Raw genomic sequence first — 21066 nt, forward strand, 5'->3', positions numbered from 1 at the left:
CCTCTCTCACTTCTCTTTTTCATTCCTGTATTTCATTTCCGAAAAAATTCTATAATTTCGCCAAATTTGAGCCTGATCGAACTTAATGTTGTAATTTTTTCTTATTATCAACCCATGAAAACCAAATGTTTCACAAATTTTCTTTGTAATGCAAAATAATTAGTACTGCAACATAACAGTAAAGATAATCCATTACAAATTAACATTATATCCCAGTATACAATTTTCAGATTAATACTCAAACTGAAATTGAATTATATAGGTGGAATAAAAGATTCAGTCTTCTCATATTTCACAAATGAAACATCCAAAGTATTATATAGACAACAGTGGAACTTACTATACTTTCTTGTCAGTATCTCACCTTCTAACCTCTAAAATTTTTATATGTGAATTAAAGATTCAACTTATAGTAACTATCTTGTTAGTATCTCACCTAATTTATAACCTCTAAAGTTTATATGTGTGAATTAAAGATTCAACTCACCCTTTATATGATCAAACCACTCCCACCACCTTGTTAAACTTCCAAAGGAATAAAGATAATCAGTGCCAAAGTAGTATAAGAACTATCAAGAACACCACATTTTCATTCATCTGATTATTCAGTTTCTCGAAAAATGGCCTTGGTAGCTGAAGCACCTGGTTACATCCAAATATTTTCTGATGAATCCGTAAAGCGCTTTGCACCTGAAATCATTTCTCCTTCGATCAACCCCACACTTGGATTTATGTCTAAAGACGTGGTGATTGATTCGTCCAAACCTATAACAGCAAGAATGTTTGTACCAGAAAACCTATTATCAAAGAATGCATTACCTGTTCTTGTTTATATTCATGGTGGTGGTTTCAGCATTGGCTCGACTACGTGGATTGGATACCATTATTTCCTTGGAGGCTTATCTGAAACATGCAAATGCATTATTCTGTCTGTGGACTACCGTCTAGCCCCAGAGTACAAGCTTCCAATTGCGTATGAGGATTGCTACAGCTCTCTGGCTTGGCTTAGTCATGCAGTGAGCTATGAACCATGGCTTCAAAAAGCAGACCTCTCCAGGGTCTTTCTCTCTGGAGATAGTGCTGGAGGGAACATTGCGCATCATGTTGCTGTTAAAGCGATTCAAGACAAAGCTTGTCGAGTTAAGGTCAAAGGTATACTTCCAGTACATCCCTATTTTGGAAGTGAAAAGAGAACTAAATTAGAGCAAGAAACTGGAGATGTTGGGGAGGTAGCAATGAATGACTTCTTCTGGGGATTGAGTTTACCAGAAGGATCAAACCGGGATTATTACGGGTGTAACATTGAAAATGCTGATCTTTCTAAGGATGAGTGGGCTTGTTTTCCAGCAGTGGTGGTGTACGTAGGTGGATTAGACTTCTTGAAGGAAAGAGGGGCTACGTATGCAGAATTTCTGCAGAAGAGAATAAAGGGAGTTAAGCTGATTGAAGCTAAGGGAGATACTCATGTGTATCATATTTTTTACCCTGACTCCGATGCTTCTCGTTTGCTTCAGAAACAGATGAGTGAGTTTATAAACAGCTTTTGATTTGATTCTCCGAAGGCCATTTTTCTTTTCTAGAACTTGTATTCTTTTTTCTTTTCTGCCAAGTATTTCTAGTAGTCTTCACAGGCAACAAGTACATTTGGAGCCTGTGAAAATTATAAAGTTTGGATCCATTAATGACATATTTTTAAGAATGTGATTCTCAGTCGTCACGTATTCTGACAAAGATATAGAGCAACACAAGTCACAGACACAAAACATATGTGAATACAGCACAGGCCATGGCTGTACTTATTTCAATGATGGCTGTCTTGATGTATGCAAAAAAATATACACACTTCTACAAGAAATAAGAAAATAAATCTTTATATACTGAGAATGTCCATAATACCATTAAGAACACATTAGGTTTGTGACTTGCAACTCGGCCCTGGAAAGCTCAACCTCTGACTCCGTGCCAGGCCTGCACATCCAAAGATAAATTATCACTAGGCCAAGGGTCCTAGATGTTATTTCCAGTCTCAGACTCATAATTGCCTTCACAGATATAAGCTGGTGAATGAAACCAGAGAACAAGGCAGAGAAGGAAAACTAAATTAAACTATATTTTAGATGTATCTGCACATAAATCCCATGTGTTACCAAAACTTTCACTACAAACAAACCAACTTTATTGTTTTGACATTGACTATCAATCTATCATCCTTCAGGATAATTTTCTAGTGCAGTCTAGATTAAATCACAGGAAGTATCTGCTTTAAATTCCGCTCCTGCACTGACCGAACAATCAATGCCTCCATTCAGCAATAGGCTCTCCAGTCGCTTAATCTGAAGAACAATTGTTCCAGAATACATTCTCTTACGAGTTCTGACCTAAAGCCTCGAGGCACTCCCCAACTCATCCTACCAGTTGACCAGTCAGGAAATTAAGATGTACCAAGCTATAACATAACATAAACAAGAAGATGCATAAGCAGTACTGTATATTCACAAAAAAATTAACAAGACACCAGAAAGCATACAACTTAAATCTTATGGCCATAGAGTTTGTAGGGATTGTGAAGCCATTTTGATGATGCAGGAGATTACAAATTAAAGTAAAATGTAACAATGACAACAGAAAGCAAAAAAGATATAATAACTTAGTTGAAGCTTTGTGAATGAGAGAACAGAGAAGCTCTTTTATTTATGAAGCTGTTTATTAAAACCAGATAAGCTTTACACAAAGAGACAGGAACTTGAAAACCAGCAATATAGTACTGAGGTCCTACACTTGTACAATATTCATTACTACTTCTTCGAGCCTAAGACATAAGTTCTATACACATAAATCCATATTAGATTAAGAGAAATTGGATATCGGACTTTGGTCATGGGGGTAAATGGTTACTGCAAATCTATTGTTTCAGCGAAAATCTAGAAACTTTCATTTTTTCAGGAGATTAATGTACAAATTTGGGACAGAGTTGGGGCTTGCTAGTTTCTTCTTTAAAATCTCCTTCTCTTCTTGCGTCCATCATTCCTTTCGCTTCCAGTGCTTGATAAACCTGATTCTGAATCGGAACAAGATACAGAGTAATCTTCAGATTCAGAAACTGGCTTTTGCTGCTGCATGATAAGGCGAGGCATATTCTTCAAGTACTCTCTCAAATTTTCAGTGATGCCACCAAGCCCAATAGACGTGAAAAAGTTGATTGAAAATCTTGTGTTCTTGGGATTGTCTTTGGGAAAAATTGACTCCAAAGACTCCTGTACTTTAGGATCATTGTTGAGCCTCTCATTCAGAAGGCGAATGCCAAGATGCTCCGATAATTCCTGGAAAAGAATTTTAATGAAAATACGAGACGAGGAAGTAGTGTGCTCCTCGGTCAGCTGTATGTAAGCTAGAACATGCCAAGGTAGAGAATCTGTGACAAGAAGATGGGCAAAGAATTTTGCCACATTCCGTAACTTATTTGTCTCAAGCCTGTGAATCATTGAATATTGCTGCATAAAGCACTTCTCAAACTTTCTCTGATAAACCTTGTTAAATAGGCAAAATCTTTGACCGAGAAGACCATAATATCCGCGATAAGTTTTTTCTTGGCTGCAGCATTCTAGCAACATAATGCATACCTCCATCTCTTGTCCAGGCTCTAGCTTGAGCTTCAAAAGCTTATGACCAGCTTCCTCAAAATCAGCACTAGACATGATTATTAGGTATATCGTCCTTCGAAGATTCACAAGATTTGACTCTGTTTCATCTCTAATTTTCATCTGCTCTACTTCATCATCTTCATCCTCGTCATCATCTGTTGCTACATCCGAGCCTTTTTCATCCTCAGACTCCTCTCCCAGCAGAGTTTTCTTTAATCTTTCATAGATTTGTTCACTTTCAATAAACTGTGTATCAGGCCTGAAAATATCCAAAGCAATCTCAGGATCTATCTGATCTAGAAGTGATATTTCATGGGTCAACTGATCTTCTTGCTCAACCAGGTCTAGCTCCTGACGGATAGCAGGGTAACCCTGAAACTTAGCCTTTCTTAAAGCAAACAGACCTTCAATCAAAAACTGAACCCTCTTGTCAATCTCTCCTTCATGAAGAATCCCCCGAAAACGTTCAAAAACACCATGCAAACCTCGAGGACAGACATCTTGTAAAATCGACCCACATTCTGTAACAAATCCAACAGCCACTTCCACACTATCATCACTAGGATTCTCCAACAACATTGTAAGCAGTTCCAACGCAACAAGCTCATAAACCACCTGTTGATTCACAAGATGTGATAAAAACTTAACACCGGCTAGTAATTGCCTCTTATCATTCCTCTGATACGACTTCTGCACTTGCAAAACAATCCTCCTCGAGAAAAGATCACCAACATCAGGAAACTTAGCATTAACAACCGCGACAAGTGAAGCAAAGACATCAGTAAAGCCAGGACAAGCCATCTGAGACTTAATACAAGCGCGACAAAACAAGCCTCTGCCTCGAATAAGGTTCTCAGAAAAAAGCTCAGGTACAATATTCTTGATGTTGGTAGCATTAACCTTATTGACTAATCCATTAATACTTTTTCGCAACGCGTCCCATGTCAATCTTTGATACTCTACACTACTCGTGCCCTCAACTTTCTTGATCATTGTAGCTAATTTGATCGGTGGAATATAAACCCTAACAGCCGCGGGATCACGATCAGATTCATTATATATTGAATCTCTATCTCTCTCTCTTTTTGAACACTTCATTGTATCTATCACAAGTTCTCTGATATGTATTGTATTGTGATTTGCGACCTTGCTTCTTGTTTAACATCTTCCTACGTTGATATGTGTCCCTTTATATAGTACTAGCTAGTAATTATTACTTTCCGAAACCTAGTAGGATTATGTTCCAAAACAGATTTAGGAATGTAAAAAGAGCCGAGTTTTTTATATTTGAATTTTGACCGACATTAATATTGAACTGTAACCGATATGGAATTAACGTTGGACTACCGACATAAGACATTATTGTTATCATAGGGCTACTTGATCTATTTGGGCTACCAGATCTTAAGTTATTTTGGCCCAATTAATTTGATGGCGCAGCCCGTCAGCCCGTAAAATACAACCTCTTCCCATAAACTATTAAATAGATGGATTTTGTTATCAATAAATTTTCTAGAAACATATGATGAATTAATATTTTAGCGACACCAATGTAATATCTCTGATACATGGACATAATTTTTGGTCCCCAAGATATATTATTGGAGTCCAACTAATTGAAACTGTCAAATTCTTCTTAATAAATTATTTATAACTTTTTTTCCAGAAACACTTGCAAGGTGTGCAAAACCTTAAAATATTAGATTTAATATAGCATAATGATTTATTAATAAAAGAATTAAATCTAGAGGGAATCTTTCTGCTGATTAGGAAATTCAAGAGATCAACATATAGAATGTTGAGGAGATGCCAACGAAATGTTGGTGCAGTCGTTGTATCCCTCAACTCCCGGCGAGGTAATCAATTAGCAAAACAAAAGCATGAGGAGATAAAATCGGACGGACGATGATTCCGGCAAGCCGGTGATGCCATGACGGAGAAAGACACGGAGGTGGAAAGCAGTGATAGAATTAAATGTATATTTTAAGTAGTTTTGATGAACATATTTGCTAATAAAAATAGAAAAACTGGTATATGGGGAAATTTCTCGAAATACAAATACTAAACCAACATTTTAATCTACCATCTGCAGACTGGATTTTGACACATTGTTTAATTTAAATATTTAAAAAGGCAAATTCACTAGCTACGATGTTAAAATACGTACAATCTTTTCAAGTAGGTTTATATGATGGAATTTCATATATGAAGCACGTATTTGTCGAAGACAAAATTTAGTCATCTTTGGTTGGATTATTTGGATGAAGTACCTTAGACACCAACATTATGTTCTGCAAGCTCCTGTTTTACTGTTTAAATTGCTTAACCACGGAGGTCGTTTTCCAGTTCTTCTTGAAGGAAAGAAGGGGGTATGTATGCACAATTTCTGCAGAAGGGGGTAAAGGTGGTCAAGCTGGCATGTATATCATATTTTGCCACTGGGATGCTGTTAGGAAACATAATAAATAAAATAAATATTAAATCAGTTACGAATCTGAATAATTAGTGTGTGCATCAGTTATGGATTTCAAAGGGAGGATTTGGTGGGAATAATAATATTTTAGCTTTAATCTAGGGATTGTGAGTTGAGATTGGGGTTATAAATAGGGAAGCCATTTATATGTTTGAGTCAGGAAGAAATAAGATTGACTTATGTGTGTTTTTGGAGAGTGGGTGGTCTCTCGAATACCACCTAGTTGTGTGTGTGTTTATCAATAAAAGAATTCGTTTCTTTATATATATATATACAAATATAAGGACTGGACAGGTCCTAACAGTGGTATCAGAGCACCTCTGTTCTTGGGGCAATGACAAGTGCAAAATAAGTTGAAAATCGAATCGACGACTTCCAGGGAATTATTTTTTTTGTAAAGATGCAAGCAAAATTTTTGAAGTTGGATATTGAAAAGTTTCAAAATGACATTTCTTTCCTCAAAGAAGGTATGGTTGCCATACTTGCAAAAATGGACAATTATAGTCACAAGACTACTGGACCATTTCCGTCTGCTCGTGAGGATTCGCAAGGCTTGGAACAGGCCAAGAAGTCGGTCCACAAAACTGAGGAGAAGCTGAAGGGAGTAAAAGCGAATGATAGAGAGCTTAAATCAGATTTTCAAAAAATTGATTTTGGAAAAGTTCAAGAAGATGAAAGGTCTCATCAGCAACTACCAGTATTGGAGGTTTTAGGGCAGACTCCATTAAATTCTAATAATAGTGGAAACAACAAAGAACAAGAGACTTGTTTGTTTGATATCTCATCGCCTCCAAACTCATCCATGTACTCTTTATCACAAAGACTTGAAATATTCGAAGGCTTAAAACTTGAAGGTGGGTCGTTGAAGGCTGAAAGTTATTTTGACAGTTATTTTGAATTAGTAAACCTCTCAACGCCAACTAAGAAGGTATGGTCGGTTGTAGTATACTTGAGAAATGATCTTTTGTTCTTGGATTATTGCGGGGAATGTCAGCGGTCTTCTTATAACTGGGAGGAATTTAGAAAAGTATTGGCGGAGAGGCAGGGGTTCTGGATTAGAAAGAAAAGGAAAAAGAAAGAATGAAACAATTTTCTCATTTGAACCTTGAGGACAAGGTTCAAGTTTGGGCGGTGCGTAATGTTAGGAAACATAATAAATAAAATAAATATTAAATCAGTTACGAATCTGAATAATTAGTGTGTGCATCAGTTATGGATTTCAAAGGGAGGATTTGGTGGGAATAATAATATTTTAGCTTTAATCTAGGGATTGTGAGTTGAGATTGGGGTTATAAATAGGGAAGCCATTTATATGTTTGAGTCAGGAAGAAATAAGATTGACTTATGTGTGTTTTTGGAGAGTGGGTGGTCTCTCGAATACCACCTAGTTGTGTGTGTGTTTATCAATAAAAGAATTCGTTTCTTTATATATATATATATATATACAAATATAAGGACTGGACAGGTCCTAACAGATGCTTCTTGTTTGCTTTAGAAACAGATGCGTCAGCTTACATTTTTATCCCCCAAATGACCACCCAGCTGCTCTAGTAATGTGCATATTATCCGCAAATCTTAGCCTAATGAATACCCCTCTCCTCTTCGTAATTTAGTAAAATATAAAGAAGATATTGAAAGCACTAGTCTTAGTGGATACATGTGTGTGTGTGTGTATTTTGATGAAAAAAATAATATAAGGAGCTTGTGAACAAAAAATAGAAGCTGAAATAAATCATTGAAATTATTTATAAAAATGTTATTTCCCGTGTGTGCTGTTTACTTTATATTTTTGGAACATAAACAATGGTGTGCACATAAATTTGGCTGAGTTTCGATTCCTGATAAAGATTTAAAGAACCAACACAAGCAAAAAACAAACAGAAGCGACTCCACTACAACACTGGCTGTTAATGCCACCAATTCGAAAATAAATTTTCTCAATCTATAATACCACTAAGAACATAATAGGATTGTGACTGGTTTGGATTGAGGGCAAACTATGGATAACTATAGATGTGAGCAGTGAGTATGAGACTAAAACACACAAGGAGTCCTACTTCTAGACATCTATTCTGTTCTCAAACTCATAAATGCCTTTACGATATAAAAAAAATAAATTAAAACAGAAACAATTAAATAGAGGTAACAGGATTGCTATTTATATTTTATTTCCAAAATACATCTGCATATATATCCCATGCATTACAATAAACTCCAAACTATGATGACTACAAACTACGTTTAAGGTTTTCCCATCGACTATCATCCTTTAGGAGAACTTTCTAATGTAATTCAGATTAACTTACAACAAGGTTTTGCTTCAAATTTTGCTCCTGTGCTGACCAAATAATGAATGCCTCCCTTCAGCAATAAGCTCCCCAGTTGTTTTATTTTTAAGAAGAACGATAGTTCCGGAATACCTTCCCTTCTGACCTAAAAGCCTTGACGTAATCTCCAACTCATCCTATCAAATGACCAGTCAAATGTTTAAGATACACACAACTGTAACGTATCGCCTATTAAATAAAGAAAACATAAAAAGTATAAACTTAAAAATTTTGGCCATGGAGGGTGCAAAGCTTGCAAAGTCATTAAGGATGTGGAGAATGCAAATTGTGATATTGAAATTTTAATTTACAAGCAATAGAAATGAAAGATAACTTGAGTTGAAGACTTGAAGCTCTGTAATGAAAAAAGTTCTTGTAATTCTGAAGATCTGTAAATCTCTTGTGTGTTGTATTACAAGCTACACAAGGTATACATTAAAAATAGGAATTTGTAAACCAGCGCCAGAGTACTGGGGTTGTTCTACACTTATGTGATGTTTAATACTACTTGGAGCCCAAGACATAGTTTCTATATGCATAAATTTATACATATAAACAACAGCATTCAGATATCATATCTAGGGAGTGGTCATGAGTTTACTGCACATATATCTTACTAGTGACAATGTCAAAAACTTTCACTTTTACAGAGATTAACTTATAAGCCAAAGCTAAATAATCCAATTATATATTTTGAGTGATTACAGCAAGATGAAAGTAGAGCAAGCCCTTTTGAACGGCACAAAAAAGTCAGCCAATGGCACAAAAATGGTTAGTTTTCCAATGCATATCTTCTCATGTTTAAACACTTTGGCTGAGGTGGGTTTAAGAGCAACCTTCCCACCAGTAATACACTCCAGTCACCAACCCCACAAGTAACACCAAAGAAGGTGTTGCTAGAGGAGACCTTCCAGAGCATGTAAATGAGAAATAAAACAAAACAAGGTAGCAGACAAATCTATGTTGAACATGAATGTAAACATATGTATCCCTCAGTAGCATAGCCTTTTAAAACAAATTTATAAGACGAACATCAAGACTTTTCTCCTAAAAGTATCCATGCTTTTTTAAAAAATAAAATTGATAAAAGCGAACTAATTATAAAAATATATTTATCTCCTTATAACACATTTAGATAAAGAGTTTGCAATACGTGGAAACACATAAGATATTCCTAACTAAGCCTATAGAAGTATAGTTTGCCTTGCTGCAAGACAAGGGATCTTACATTGACTTTGGCAGTAGAAAGGAAACTAATGGACATGTCAACTGACACACTCATGGGTAGACCAGCGACATGAACAAGTACAGCACCAACCTCATCAACTAAGTTTGCAATTGCACCGCTGCACAAAATTCCCCTCCTGTCCTGCAGATTGCAGATTGAAATATAAGCAGCAGCTCTTAACCTCTCACATTACTATAATTTTAATGCTAAAATTATATAATCTGACCCGTTCATAATAACGAAAAAACACAATCCATTTAAAATTATACAATCACAATATTGCAATCTTTGATGCACGGGAGTTAAGCAAGGCGATGCTTTTTCGGACAGTACTACTTGTGGGGAAAAAACCACTACTAGAGTTTTAAACTTTGTCATCAAGCATTAATAAAATTCAAGTTCCCTCTGTTAACCTCTAGCGTCTGTCAACCAATTTTATAAAAAACTTCCAGTCCACCCTTGATTATCCAATACTCCAAATTCATTCCACTACTACAAATTAAACACGGGATAAGCAATTCTCTCTATCCCAAAACTAAAGTCCACTTCAACCTAAATTTACCAAAGCTTGAACTAAAAAACTTCGATACAATTTAAGCCGAATCTCATTTTCATTTTGGGACAGTAGCGAATATCATACTATTATACACAGACAATACAGAACTTATATCTTCAAACAGCTATATTAGTAATTACTTAAGCATAAAAAATTTACATTCCAACCAAATCATCCATCTTCAAATGTCGATTAACATATACTCGATAAATGAGTAATACTATCCAGCCCCAAGGGTATACATTTACGATTTATCGAAGTTTACCTACAACTACAAATAACTAATTTCCACTATAAATAATCCTCTACAGTAGTATTAATTCAGCCTAATAACACAAATAATAGAGTTTTTAGTTGGAAGACTAAATGATTTCCTAAACATACACACACTCAGCTATGATATAAACATAACTTAATTCAATAGCACATATAAAACACAAATAAGTAACTTATAATCATGAATTAAACATACAAAAGTACTTCTTACAGTGAGACGAGAAGGGACTTTGAAAGTACAAGAGACGAAACCAGGTTCGACTCGGTCAACTCGGATGCCTCGGATAGCATAATCTTCATAGAAACTGTGGTCGATGTTGACTCGGTGAGGATGGACTCTGAGTTGGGAAACGAGTTCCGATTCTTGGCGAGTTATTTGTAGAATTTCTTTGGTTTTCTCCATTTTGGACTTTCAAGCGACAGCTGTCCCAGTCCCGCAAAACTAACAGAGATAACATAGTATCACCAGACACTAGTGTTAAAATTCGAAAATTGGCATTGTTTGGTGCACTTATTTTTTAGTGATTAATCCGATAATCTATTATTAACCGAAACATTAATTAGAAAAAATTTAATTAATTAGATAATAATATAATTTTATTTAAATTTCATTTACCTTTCATAAATTTTACAAAAATAATATCACGTATCGTTAGTTCATATTTGATATTTAAGTGTTTTATATATTTTTTTATAATTGATTTATGCATAATAATCAATACTAACTAATTAATAGTTTGAATGTTACTAACTACTAATATATAAATTAGATATAATTTCGTAATTTGCTAAAATTAGTTACATAAAAAATCAACTAAAGGAAATTATGAAAGATAAATAAAAGTAATTTAATTAAAAAAAACTTGTTCAATTATTAAAAATTATGATCTAGGGGCATATGATAGTCAATATCACTCAATATATTATTATTAAATATTAATTATTAGTTTAAATTTCAATTTTGCTTAAATAATATTTTTTTATTAATTTTCACCAGTTGACCGAACTGACCGATTTTTGACCAAATCAGCCGATTTTTGACCGATTTTTTTAAAAAACGCACTTTGACCTGATTTCCGATTAATCGAGACGGGGTCCGTCCGAACTTCGATTAATCGGCCGATTAATCGATTAATCAGTCGTTTTTTAGAACACTGCAAACACTGCTCTAAAAATTGTCATTCTAAATTTTTTTAATTAATTTTATAAAAGTTTGTTAATTCAGTTTTAAAAAAATTCACTAATTATTTTTAAATTTTTTATTTTACCGTAAATTAAATTAATAATTATAACATTATCAAATATAAAAATATATCAAAATTTTGTTTCAACGGGTCATTTTGATTAAATCTCTAATCAAAATCTCAGCCGATTTATTTTAATTTCTAACTTTTAACCATGTCTCTAAATGATACTTTATTAAATTAATAAAAAAATATGACGTCAAGAAATTAAAAGCGTTTTTCTTTCTCTGAAATCACTATTTAATATCCAAATAACACTGACAAGTTGGACAATAAAGTACATAAATTTAAGATTTATGAATTGTTATGCAAAAACTATCGTTTGTAATAAAATAAGGTAAATTAGACCAAAATATCACAGTATATAAAAGAGTCCAAAATATTACTTTTAAAAAAAGTCCTAAAATGTCATTTCAAAACGTTAAATCATGTAATATTTCGAATACACCCCAAAACGCTACCCGATGTAGGTTGTGTTTGGTATTGCTGTTGCAGAGAGCAACATCTGTTTTTTGCTGAAAAACAGTTAAAAAACTGTTTGGTAAAATTTAAAAGGTGTTTTTCGGAAAAGTATTTTTTTACCTAAAAGCTGCTATTAGAGAAAGTAAGTCCCCCCATACTTTTAGAAAAAGTTGCTGTTGCAGGAAGCAGATGCTGATTTCACCATCAAACCTTACCAAAAGCATCATTATTTTTATTTTTTTGCATCAAAACATATATGTATCAAAAAAAATTATCAAACAGTCATTTGATTTTTACAACACCACTTTTTTCAGTAGCACTTTTTCTAACAGCACAACAATTTTTAACAGCAATCCCAAATAGAGTCGTAGCGTTTTGTTTAATTTCTTTTATTTTTAAAGATAAAAATGTTACTTTATATGACGTTTTGTTACCTTTGTACCAAAACGCTACTTTATGTAACGTTTTGCGCATATAGAAAAAATAAAGTGCCAAAACGCTACACGAAGTATCGTTTTGGGTCTTTTGCATAAAAATTACACGATGTACCATTTTGAAGTGACATTTATGGTCACTATTTTCAGAAATGATATTTTGGACCATTTTTAACCCAAAAGTGACATTTAGGGCCTGTAGGATTTTATAGATCACGGAAGCATGGTAAAACAATTTTCTTGATATAAAATCCAAATAAACGCATACAAATCGTGATTAAAACATATGGGATCGTTTCTAACCTTTAAAAGCGATCCAAGAACGAAGAGCGGAGATCCCTAGCAGCTGCTCCTCAAGTGTGAAGGTGGGAGAATTAGGGTTTTCTTAACTTTTTAGGTTAAAACAAAAATAGGGTTTATAATAGTATATTTATAGGCAAAATTTTCAGCTGAAATTTTTTCCATAAAATATTATTATTATTAACCTTTTATTCTTATTAACCAATTAACTAATAATTAAAACACCTTTTAATTATTAATCCTTTTTCTAAACACTTTAGAAATAATTATCTCACTTGATTTAATTTCCAAAATTAAATTCTTAATTAATAATATTAAGAACTTTTCTTAATTTATAATCAATTAAATCTCATTTAATCAATTATTAAATTTGCCAATTAATTATTTATTACATAAATAAATAATTATCAGCCATTATTAATTAATTCCTCCACCATTAAATCATTCTCTTTTATGGTGTGACCCTGTAGGTTCAATATTAAGCCGGTAGTAGAAATAAATAATAATAAAACTATTTTATCATTATTTATATAAATTCTCTAATTCATTAAATATGATTAATTAATTAATCATATTTATTCTACATCGTGAGGGATACTTCTCAACATATCGCGACTATCCGGATAATACGAATTCACTGCTAAGAATACCAAGAACCCATTCAGTGAATAGTTACCGTACAATCGATTCCTTCTACCCTGCAATGCCACGATTAAATACAAGGCATGGAACTTGTGTCAAACCTATCTTATTTAATCATATGCTTTCCCATTCACTATGCTTAGTTCTAATTAATGTAAATTAGAAACTCCTTTCTAATTTCATTCACTCTAGCCAGAGATTCCTGAACTAGCATAAGTGGACCAGCATTGAACATTCTCTTCCTTCACTGGAAGGGGTAGATCCTTTATTGATCATACACTATCTTCGTGTACAAATTCCTATACCCAGTAGAGCCCTTATAATTGTCCCTGAAGACTAAGAACTAAACCAAAGCATAGTTCAGTGTACACAAGATGACTATGATGATCTCAAGTCTAAGGATACTTGTACAACTATCACTATGTGAACAACTGCTGACACGTGAGTGAACTCCATCAGTTGTTCAGCTATGTGAGTCATGTTCAGTGAACTTATTCTATAATAAGCACATACATACTAGCTATAGTGTCACCACACAAATGTCTATGGGAACAGACAACCTTCATAATGAAGCAAGCATAGTATGTACCGATCTTTACGGATTATTAATTACCAGTTCGTAATCCTACGACCAGGAACTATTTAAGTTTAGAGTTATCATCTTTTAGGTCTCATTATTATGATCTCATCACAATCCATAAAAAGCTTTACTCTAAACTGTGGTATATCTTATTTAAACACTTAAAATAGATAGAGCCTGCAATAAAAATAAAACAAGTCTTTTATTAATATCAATGAAATCAAAACAGATTACATAAAAGTTATTCTTAAATCCTCATACATGATTGGACTTAGGACACTTCTCTTTCAGGGCCACCACCCATAAAATAATCTAGTGAATTTGTTTTAACATGGAGTTAAACCTCATAAATGAATATTCTTGATTCCGAAATATTTTACTCATTAATCGAGATTATTTATTTATTGAATTTAAAAATATATTATATTTATGATGTTGAAATCGAAAAAAAATATTTAGGGAGAGTATTTGTTTATCGAATATTTATTGGGTCATGTTCCCTGACAATCATGTGTTATGGAACTGTTAACCAACACACTATTTTCTGGCTGTTGGATGAACAATCTAACGACCAGGATTAAAAAAAAATTCGCCCTTCCGCGCTGTTTTTCGCGGACTGCTACCTTTCCGCGCAAAAAAAGCGTGGAACCTCTTTCCCTTCCGCGGATAGTATTAGCGGAACGACTGTAACTTGCAGTTTATAACCCTGAAACGATCACACTTTCCTTTTTGTGTAGCATTTGTCAAATTGGAGAGCAAATTTGGGGGAATTCTTGGTTTTGTTCATCCTTATTCACTAATTACATTTGGTAAGCTCAATTTCTTACTTTTTTCTTGTTGTAGTTATGGATAAGATGTTTGCTAGGTTTCAAGGTAGAAAAGCTTTGAAAAAAAGTGATAATATTGTAAATAATGAGGTTGTTATTATTAGTGGTGGTTGCTTACGTGATGATAATGTAAATTATGTTAACCTTGTTGATGATTGCGATGAAGATGTTTATGTTAGTGAACATAGATTTGAAAATGAAGATTTGCATGAAAATAGTGAGTTTATGCATGAGAGTAGTGAGAGTAGGGATACGAGTATTGTTGGGTTAGAAGATATTGTAATTCCTTTCTTGAGTCAAAATTTTCCCAATTTGTTAGCCGCCGAAAATGTAATTAGGGCCTACGCTTTGAAAAATGGGTTTGTAATTAAAATCCAAAATATACAAAGGCGTGTGGATAAAAAATATATGCCCGTACTTATGTTTATAATTTAGCGGGAGAAAACCGCGATAAAGAACCCGTAGAGGATGAAGAAGTTTTGATAGGAAGTGTCGGTAGTGAGAAGAGGAAAAGGCGTAGAGATAGATTTCCTAGAAGTGGATGTAAGTTTAGGATCTATGTGGTTAATAGGCGAAATACAAGGCATTGGGAGATAACATCGTTGGAGTTAAATCACAATCACGATATTGTGTCGCCTTCTAAGATGAATTTGATTAAAAGAGAGCGACATGTAACCGCCGCCCAAAAGAATTTAATTAAGAGTTTATATGTTTCGGGTATTGCGCCTATACAACAAATGAATATATTTGGAAAATGCACGGAGGAGAGGAGCAAGTAGGGTTTCATGCCCAACACTTGAGAAATGTCGTGCGAGATTTTAGAAAAGATAATTTGGGTGTGAATGATGCGCAAGCGGGATTTGATTTGTTACATAGGTTAGAAGAGGAAAGTGAAGGAATTTTTTTTATTCGAACTTTATTGATGAAGAAGGAAGATTGAAGTGTCTTTTATGGATTGACCCCCGGTCGTTGTTGGCCTACAAAAATTTTGGTGATGTGGTTGCATTTGAAACAACATATCGAACAAATAGATATGATATGCCGTTTGTGCCGTTCACCGGGGTGAATCATCACTATCAATCGGTTCTCTTTGGATTTGCACTAATGCGTGATGAATTGAAGACTACATTTGAGTGGGTTTTGGGTACTTGGTTAGAGGCCGTTGAAGGAAAATCACCTTAGGTTATTATCACCGATCAAGATCAAGCGATGGCGGGGACAATTCAGTCTCAACTACCGAACACGATACATTTATTGTGTTCGTGGCATATTAGTAATAAATTTCCGGAGAAGCTCTCAACCTACTATGCAAAGGAGGAATTTAAAGGTGATTTCAACAATTGCATATATCACTCGTTGACCGAAGAAATTTTTGAGGATAGGTGGAAAGCATTGATCTTAAAGTACAAGTTGGAGGATAATACATAATTGCAAGGCTTGTATAATTTGAAGCATAAGTGGATCGATGCTTATACACGTAACATTTTTTTCGCGGGTCAAAAAACAACTTCAAGAAGCGAAGGAATGAATGACTTTTTTGATGTTTATGTAGGGTCTTGCACGGGGTTAAAAGAATTTGTTGAGGGTGCACAAAAAACGTTAGAAAGACAATTTATGCGTGAGAAAGAAGAGGATTATAATACACGTCATAAAATTCGTTACATGCGACTGAAGACCGCCTTGGAGCAACATGTCGCTTCCATTTATACGAAAGAGATGTTTAAAAAATTTCAAGACCAATTGGTTGAGGCCGCAAAGTACTTTGTGGAGAAGGATAGAGACCGTTCCTTAGAAGATGTGGAGGATATGTACTACAAATATTATCAACCATTAATGGTTGAGTCTAAGAGAACCACTTATCTCGTTACCTTCAACAAGTTGTCATTTTGGGGTTGTTGCATATGTAGAATGTTTGAGCATTCGGGCATGCCGTGTCGTCATATTATTGCCGTGTTGATAAAAAGGTGTGTGGCCGAATTACCGGAATATTTTGTGAAACGGAGGTGGACTAGGGATGCCAATAGAGTTGATGGTGTGTTGCTATATCACATGCCCGGAGATGATGCCTCATCCCTTGATTTGACTCCAACGGAAATATTTAATCACATGACTTTACTCACTATGGGGTTTAGTCATAGTTGGATGGCGTCGAAGGAACGTTATGAGTATGCCGTGAGAGTTATTAATTGAGAGACCGAAATTATTGAGAAAATGCCCGTGCATGGGGTGAAAGGTGTTGGAATTGAATTTGATACCAAAATTACTCAAAAAAGTGGAGAGAAATTGTATGAAACTATTCTTGACCCCGTTGTTTCGAAAACCAAAGGACGCAAAAAAAGAGCACGGAATTAAAAATCCCGTTGAGGAACTTGTAAAGAAAAAAAGGAAAAGCGGACATTGCAACATTGAGGGACATGATGCTAGAAAATGTTTAGTGAAATTGGAAGAATTGAGAAAAAGACAAAGTGTTAGGTCACACAACACTGTAGAAGGGTGTTGAATACAGTGTTAATACAATCAAATCGATTTAACACAAGTATGTAACAAAGATCAAGTATATTGAATAAACTCTGTTACAATAAGAACTGTTGTTCTCTCTCAGTGATGAACAAATATCACTAAGAGCTTCTAGGTTACAATGTATAATCTTCTCGATAATGATAACACATATAGTGTAAACCCTAAGTCTGTGTTTATATAGTACACAGTTACAAGATAACTTCTAATTGATATGGAATACAATTTTGTCTCCTAAAATATATCAATCAAATATCTTCTGCAAGTCTTACAGTCTTCTAAATCTTTCCATACATATCTTCTTTTATTTTAATCTCGATCTTCTACAGTAAATCAGCTTCCTTCCTTATATGAAAGTCTTCCCGCACTTAAGTTCTGATATGACCTTAAGTTTTGATATTAAGTTCTGACTTTCAGTAAGTCCTGATTTCAGTAAGTCCTGATATGTCATGTTTGTTAAGATCTGAAAACAAAACATGAATCATATTAGACATGATATCTCAAATATATCTAACAATCTCCCCCAACTTATAAATTATGCAAAATATACAAGTTAATAGATTTGATGATGTCAAAAACATTTAAGTACAAATGTAATAAGAGTTTAACTAGATAACTAACTACAACTTACAGTCCTTGTAGCTTTTACCAATCTCACTGAATCAATCTAAATCCATAATGATTCTTGACAAAGCTTGATATCAGCTTTTCTTCTTTAATCCTTAGGAGTTGAGACATTGTAGCTTTAACTTGCTTCATCTCTTCATCTTGACTCCCAATCTGGTAGATTGCAGTCCTTAAAGCAGATATATGGTTTCTTTCTAAACCATCATTCAGTCTTATTACCCTAGGATGAGAAGAATCTTCATTATAGCACATACATTTCTCATTCAGTAATACTTCAAGCTTAGAAGAATCCTTCTTCATTGGAGTTTCACTTCCATCATCTTTAACAATACTAGGAATGAATTTTGTAACTCTTGAACCAGAAATTCTTGCTTTATCTCTGATGGTCTTTAATATGAAATTAGACCATCTCCTGGTAATATCAGACTTTACCTCTAAAAGGTAATGAACGAATTGAAGTTCTTTCAGTGATTTGTTTAGCACATCTGATTCTGACATCTGATATGTCCTTCCATCTTCAAGAAATAGAATCATATTTTCCTTGATATTGTGCTTGTCATGAGCATCCAGTACCACTTGAACAGAGATAACCTTATCAAGGTATTTCTGTGTAACATCTTTAAGAGGTTGGTTAGTTAAAAGAAATGGATCTCTAGTCAGCACTTCAACTCCTGTTTTAATCTTAGCTTCATCAGAACCTAGTCCAGCTCTGTCTCTTGCTTCTCTGGCTTTCAATCCAACAGTCATGAAATCAGATAACAATTAGCTTTTCTTTGGATCTGATGGTTTGACATTTTTCCATAGGAATTTCTTTTTATCAGCTACTTTCATCTTGTCTAAATCAACTTGAGCACTGTCAGAGGTTGATGTCTTGATGACCTTGTCAGAACTTGCTGTTCCATTTGTAGCTTGCAGTTCTTCACTCTAAACAACTTGAGCCTTGTCAGAGGTTGTCTTTGATTCTTCAGAAATCTTCCTTCTTTTCAGAGTTTGAACATCTTCATCTTCAGCAAGAGTGTCATCGGTAACTTGAACCATTTTGCACACTGGTTTTATCAGAATTTGAGGAATTTTCATCTCCAGTGGCTTGATTGGTTCATCAACTTTTCTCTTCCCTTTGTCTTTGGGATCAATCTCAGATTGTGATCTTGTTTTGGGCTTTGATGCCTCAGTATGTGACTTCTCCTTGATCACAATGCCTTTTACCTTAGGCCTTGGAGGTTTCTTTGCAACAGAAGCTTTTGTCTTTAGATTTTTCTTTTCAGCTTTAAATCTAGCTTCTTCCTCCTTGAGATTTTCTAAGTCCATTCCTGGATTATGCTTCAAAAATAATCTTCTAGCAATTTCCTCATCAAGTGTCTAAATCTTGGGATCTTTGTAGTAGACAGTTGTCTGCTTTCACTTGAGCTTCAGAGATTGCATGAACTTTTTGAGAATCTTGACTTCCACCTTGTATCAGAACATCAGGCTTTGTCATCAGACTTTTCTCATCAGCACTTGATATCAGATTTTGAGTATTAGTACTTGCTATCAGATTTTGAGTTTGAGCAGCTTCAGAACTTGTCTTCTTTTGAATAGAAGATTCGTTTGCATCAGTAATTAGTTTCCTTGAAGAAACCTTGCTGTTGTGCTCTTTACCTTGAACTTGGCCTCTACCCTTGCTAGGGTTTCCCTGGTCATCAGCTTCATCATCTTTCTTCTTCAGTATTTGATCATTAGAGCATTTAGACTTAACCATCTTCTCCCCCTTTTTCGCATCATCTGATAGTAAGAGTGAGAGAAGAAGTTCAACTGAAGATTGGATCTCATCCAATTGAGCCGGTTGAGAAGCTTGATTAGCCAAGACCTCAGAGATTTGGGCATGTTGCTTCTCTTGAGCTTTCTCAATTGCTTCTACTTTCTCAAGTGTAGGTCTGATAATCCATGTTTTGTCAAGCTTGATCTGCATATCTAGCTTATTAGCTGATTCTTGTAGTTTATCAACCTTTGCTTGAGTTTCAGATTATAGACCTTGAAGGCTTTTGGTAGTTAGAGTTGTGATTTTAATTTGAGTCTTGAAATCAGTACTAGTCATCAGCTCATCAGCCTTAGCAATGTGCTTTGTCAGAACTTTAGAGCTTGGAATGAAATCAGAATCATTCCACTTCTTGGTCCACTCTACTCCTCTATGAGTTTCATCCCAAGGTACAGGAGCATCATGTTCAACAAATTTCTTGACCAATGCTTCCTTTCCAAGTACAGGAGCCGGAGTATGTACAGAAACACTGTCTCCAGAGCTTGAAGAAGACTCATCATCCTCTAATAACACAACAGTGTGTGAGGCTATAGGAGTTTCTGATTCAACTTCATCTAAATTCTGATCTCCAGGTTTTTGATCCAGAATTGGTGTAGATGGTATCTCAGCATCAGCATTTGAGATTGGAGAATGAGTTGGAGATGTCTGAGCTACTGTAGGTGGAGCTTCCAGATAAAGAACATTTGGTATATTCAGATTGTGAATATCTATTCCAGAATTTGCAGCTTGTTCATCAGCATTATCTGTAGCTTTGATTGGAGAGACATGAGGTGTTAGCACAGTATCTTGAGCTTGAGTAGGGGATGGAAGAGCTTCAACTACCACAGGTTCTGATGAGATCAGAAATTCCTGATCCCCTTCCTCAGCTTCAGTAGTATCCTCAGATGGAGGCTTAGCCATGTGCCTTTTGGCCCTTATTTTCTTTAATCTCCTTGATAGAGAAGGAGTTGCTTCATCATCAGTACTTATTGTTCTTTTCCTCTTTAAAGTATCAGAACTTTGAGCTTCAGCATTTACCTGATGGGCTGACCCTTCAGCGTCTATATCTTTCTGAAAAACCACAATTTCAGCTTCAACTGTCACAGGTTCTGATGCATGAACCTGTGCTTCCTCCTCACTATCAGTTTCATCCCTGAG

At 34.8% G+C, this 21066-nt stretch overlaps 3 protein-coding genes and 1 pseudogene across 4 annotated transcripts; 2 read left to right on the top strand and 2 right to left on the bottom strand.

The window, feature by feature from the left end:
* Positions 1-605: 605 nt before the first annotated feature.
* LOC141707266 (putative carboxylesterase 17) lies at positions 606-1877 on the top strand. The gene has a single exon (XM_074510326.1). The coding sequence runs from the start codon at positions 621-623 to the stop codon at positions 1545-1547; it is 927 nt and encodes a 308-aa protein (XP_074366427.1). The 5' UTR covers positions 606-620; the 3' UTR covers positions 1548-1877.
* Positions 1838-10969, bottom strand: LOC141707267 (uncharacterized). 2 transcript variants are annotated; one of them, XM_074510328.1, is made up of 4 exons: positions 10713-10969; positions 9670-9810; positions 8421-8578; positions 1838-1968 (listed from the first exon to the last, which is right to left on the bottom strand). In XM_074510328.1, the coding sequence occupies exons 1-3, from the start codon at positions 10902-10904 to the stop codon at positions 8435-8437; spliced, it is 477 nt and encodes a 158-aa protein (XP_074366429.1). In that variant the 5' UTR covers positions 10905-10969; the 3' UTR covers positions 1838-1968; positions 8421-8434. The 2 variants fall into 2 exon arrangements, with proteins under 2 accessions (XP_074366429.1, XP_074366428.1); XM_074510327.1 differs by lacking the exon at positions 1838-1968 and having other exon boundaries at positions 8252-8578.
* LOC141707265 (uncharacterized) lies at positions 2692-6021 on the bottom strand (annotated as a pseudogene).
* Positions 10970-16514: 5545 nt separating the features above from the next.
* LOC141687912 (protein FAR1-RELATED SEQUENCE 5-like) lies at positions 16515-17180 on the top strand. The gene has a single exon (XM_074492863.1). It carries the CDS (start codon positions 16515-16517, stop codon positions 17178-17180), a length of 666 nt encoding a protein of 221 aa, XP_074348964.1.
* The last annotated feature ends 3886 nt before the right edge of the window (positions 17181-21066 follow it).

Source organism: Apium graveolens, chromosome 2 (assembly GCF_009905375.1).
Source record: "Apium graveolens cultivar Ventura chromosome 2, ASM990537v1, whole genome shotgun sequence".
NCBI classification, from domain to species: domain Eukaryota; kingdom Viridiplantae; phylum Streptophyta; class Magnoliopsida; order Apiales; family Apiaceae; genus Apium; species Apium graveolens.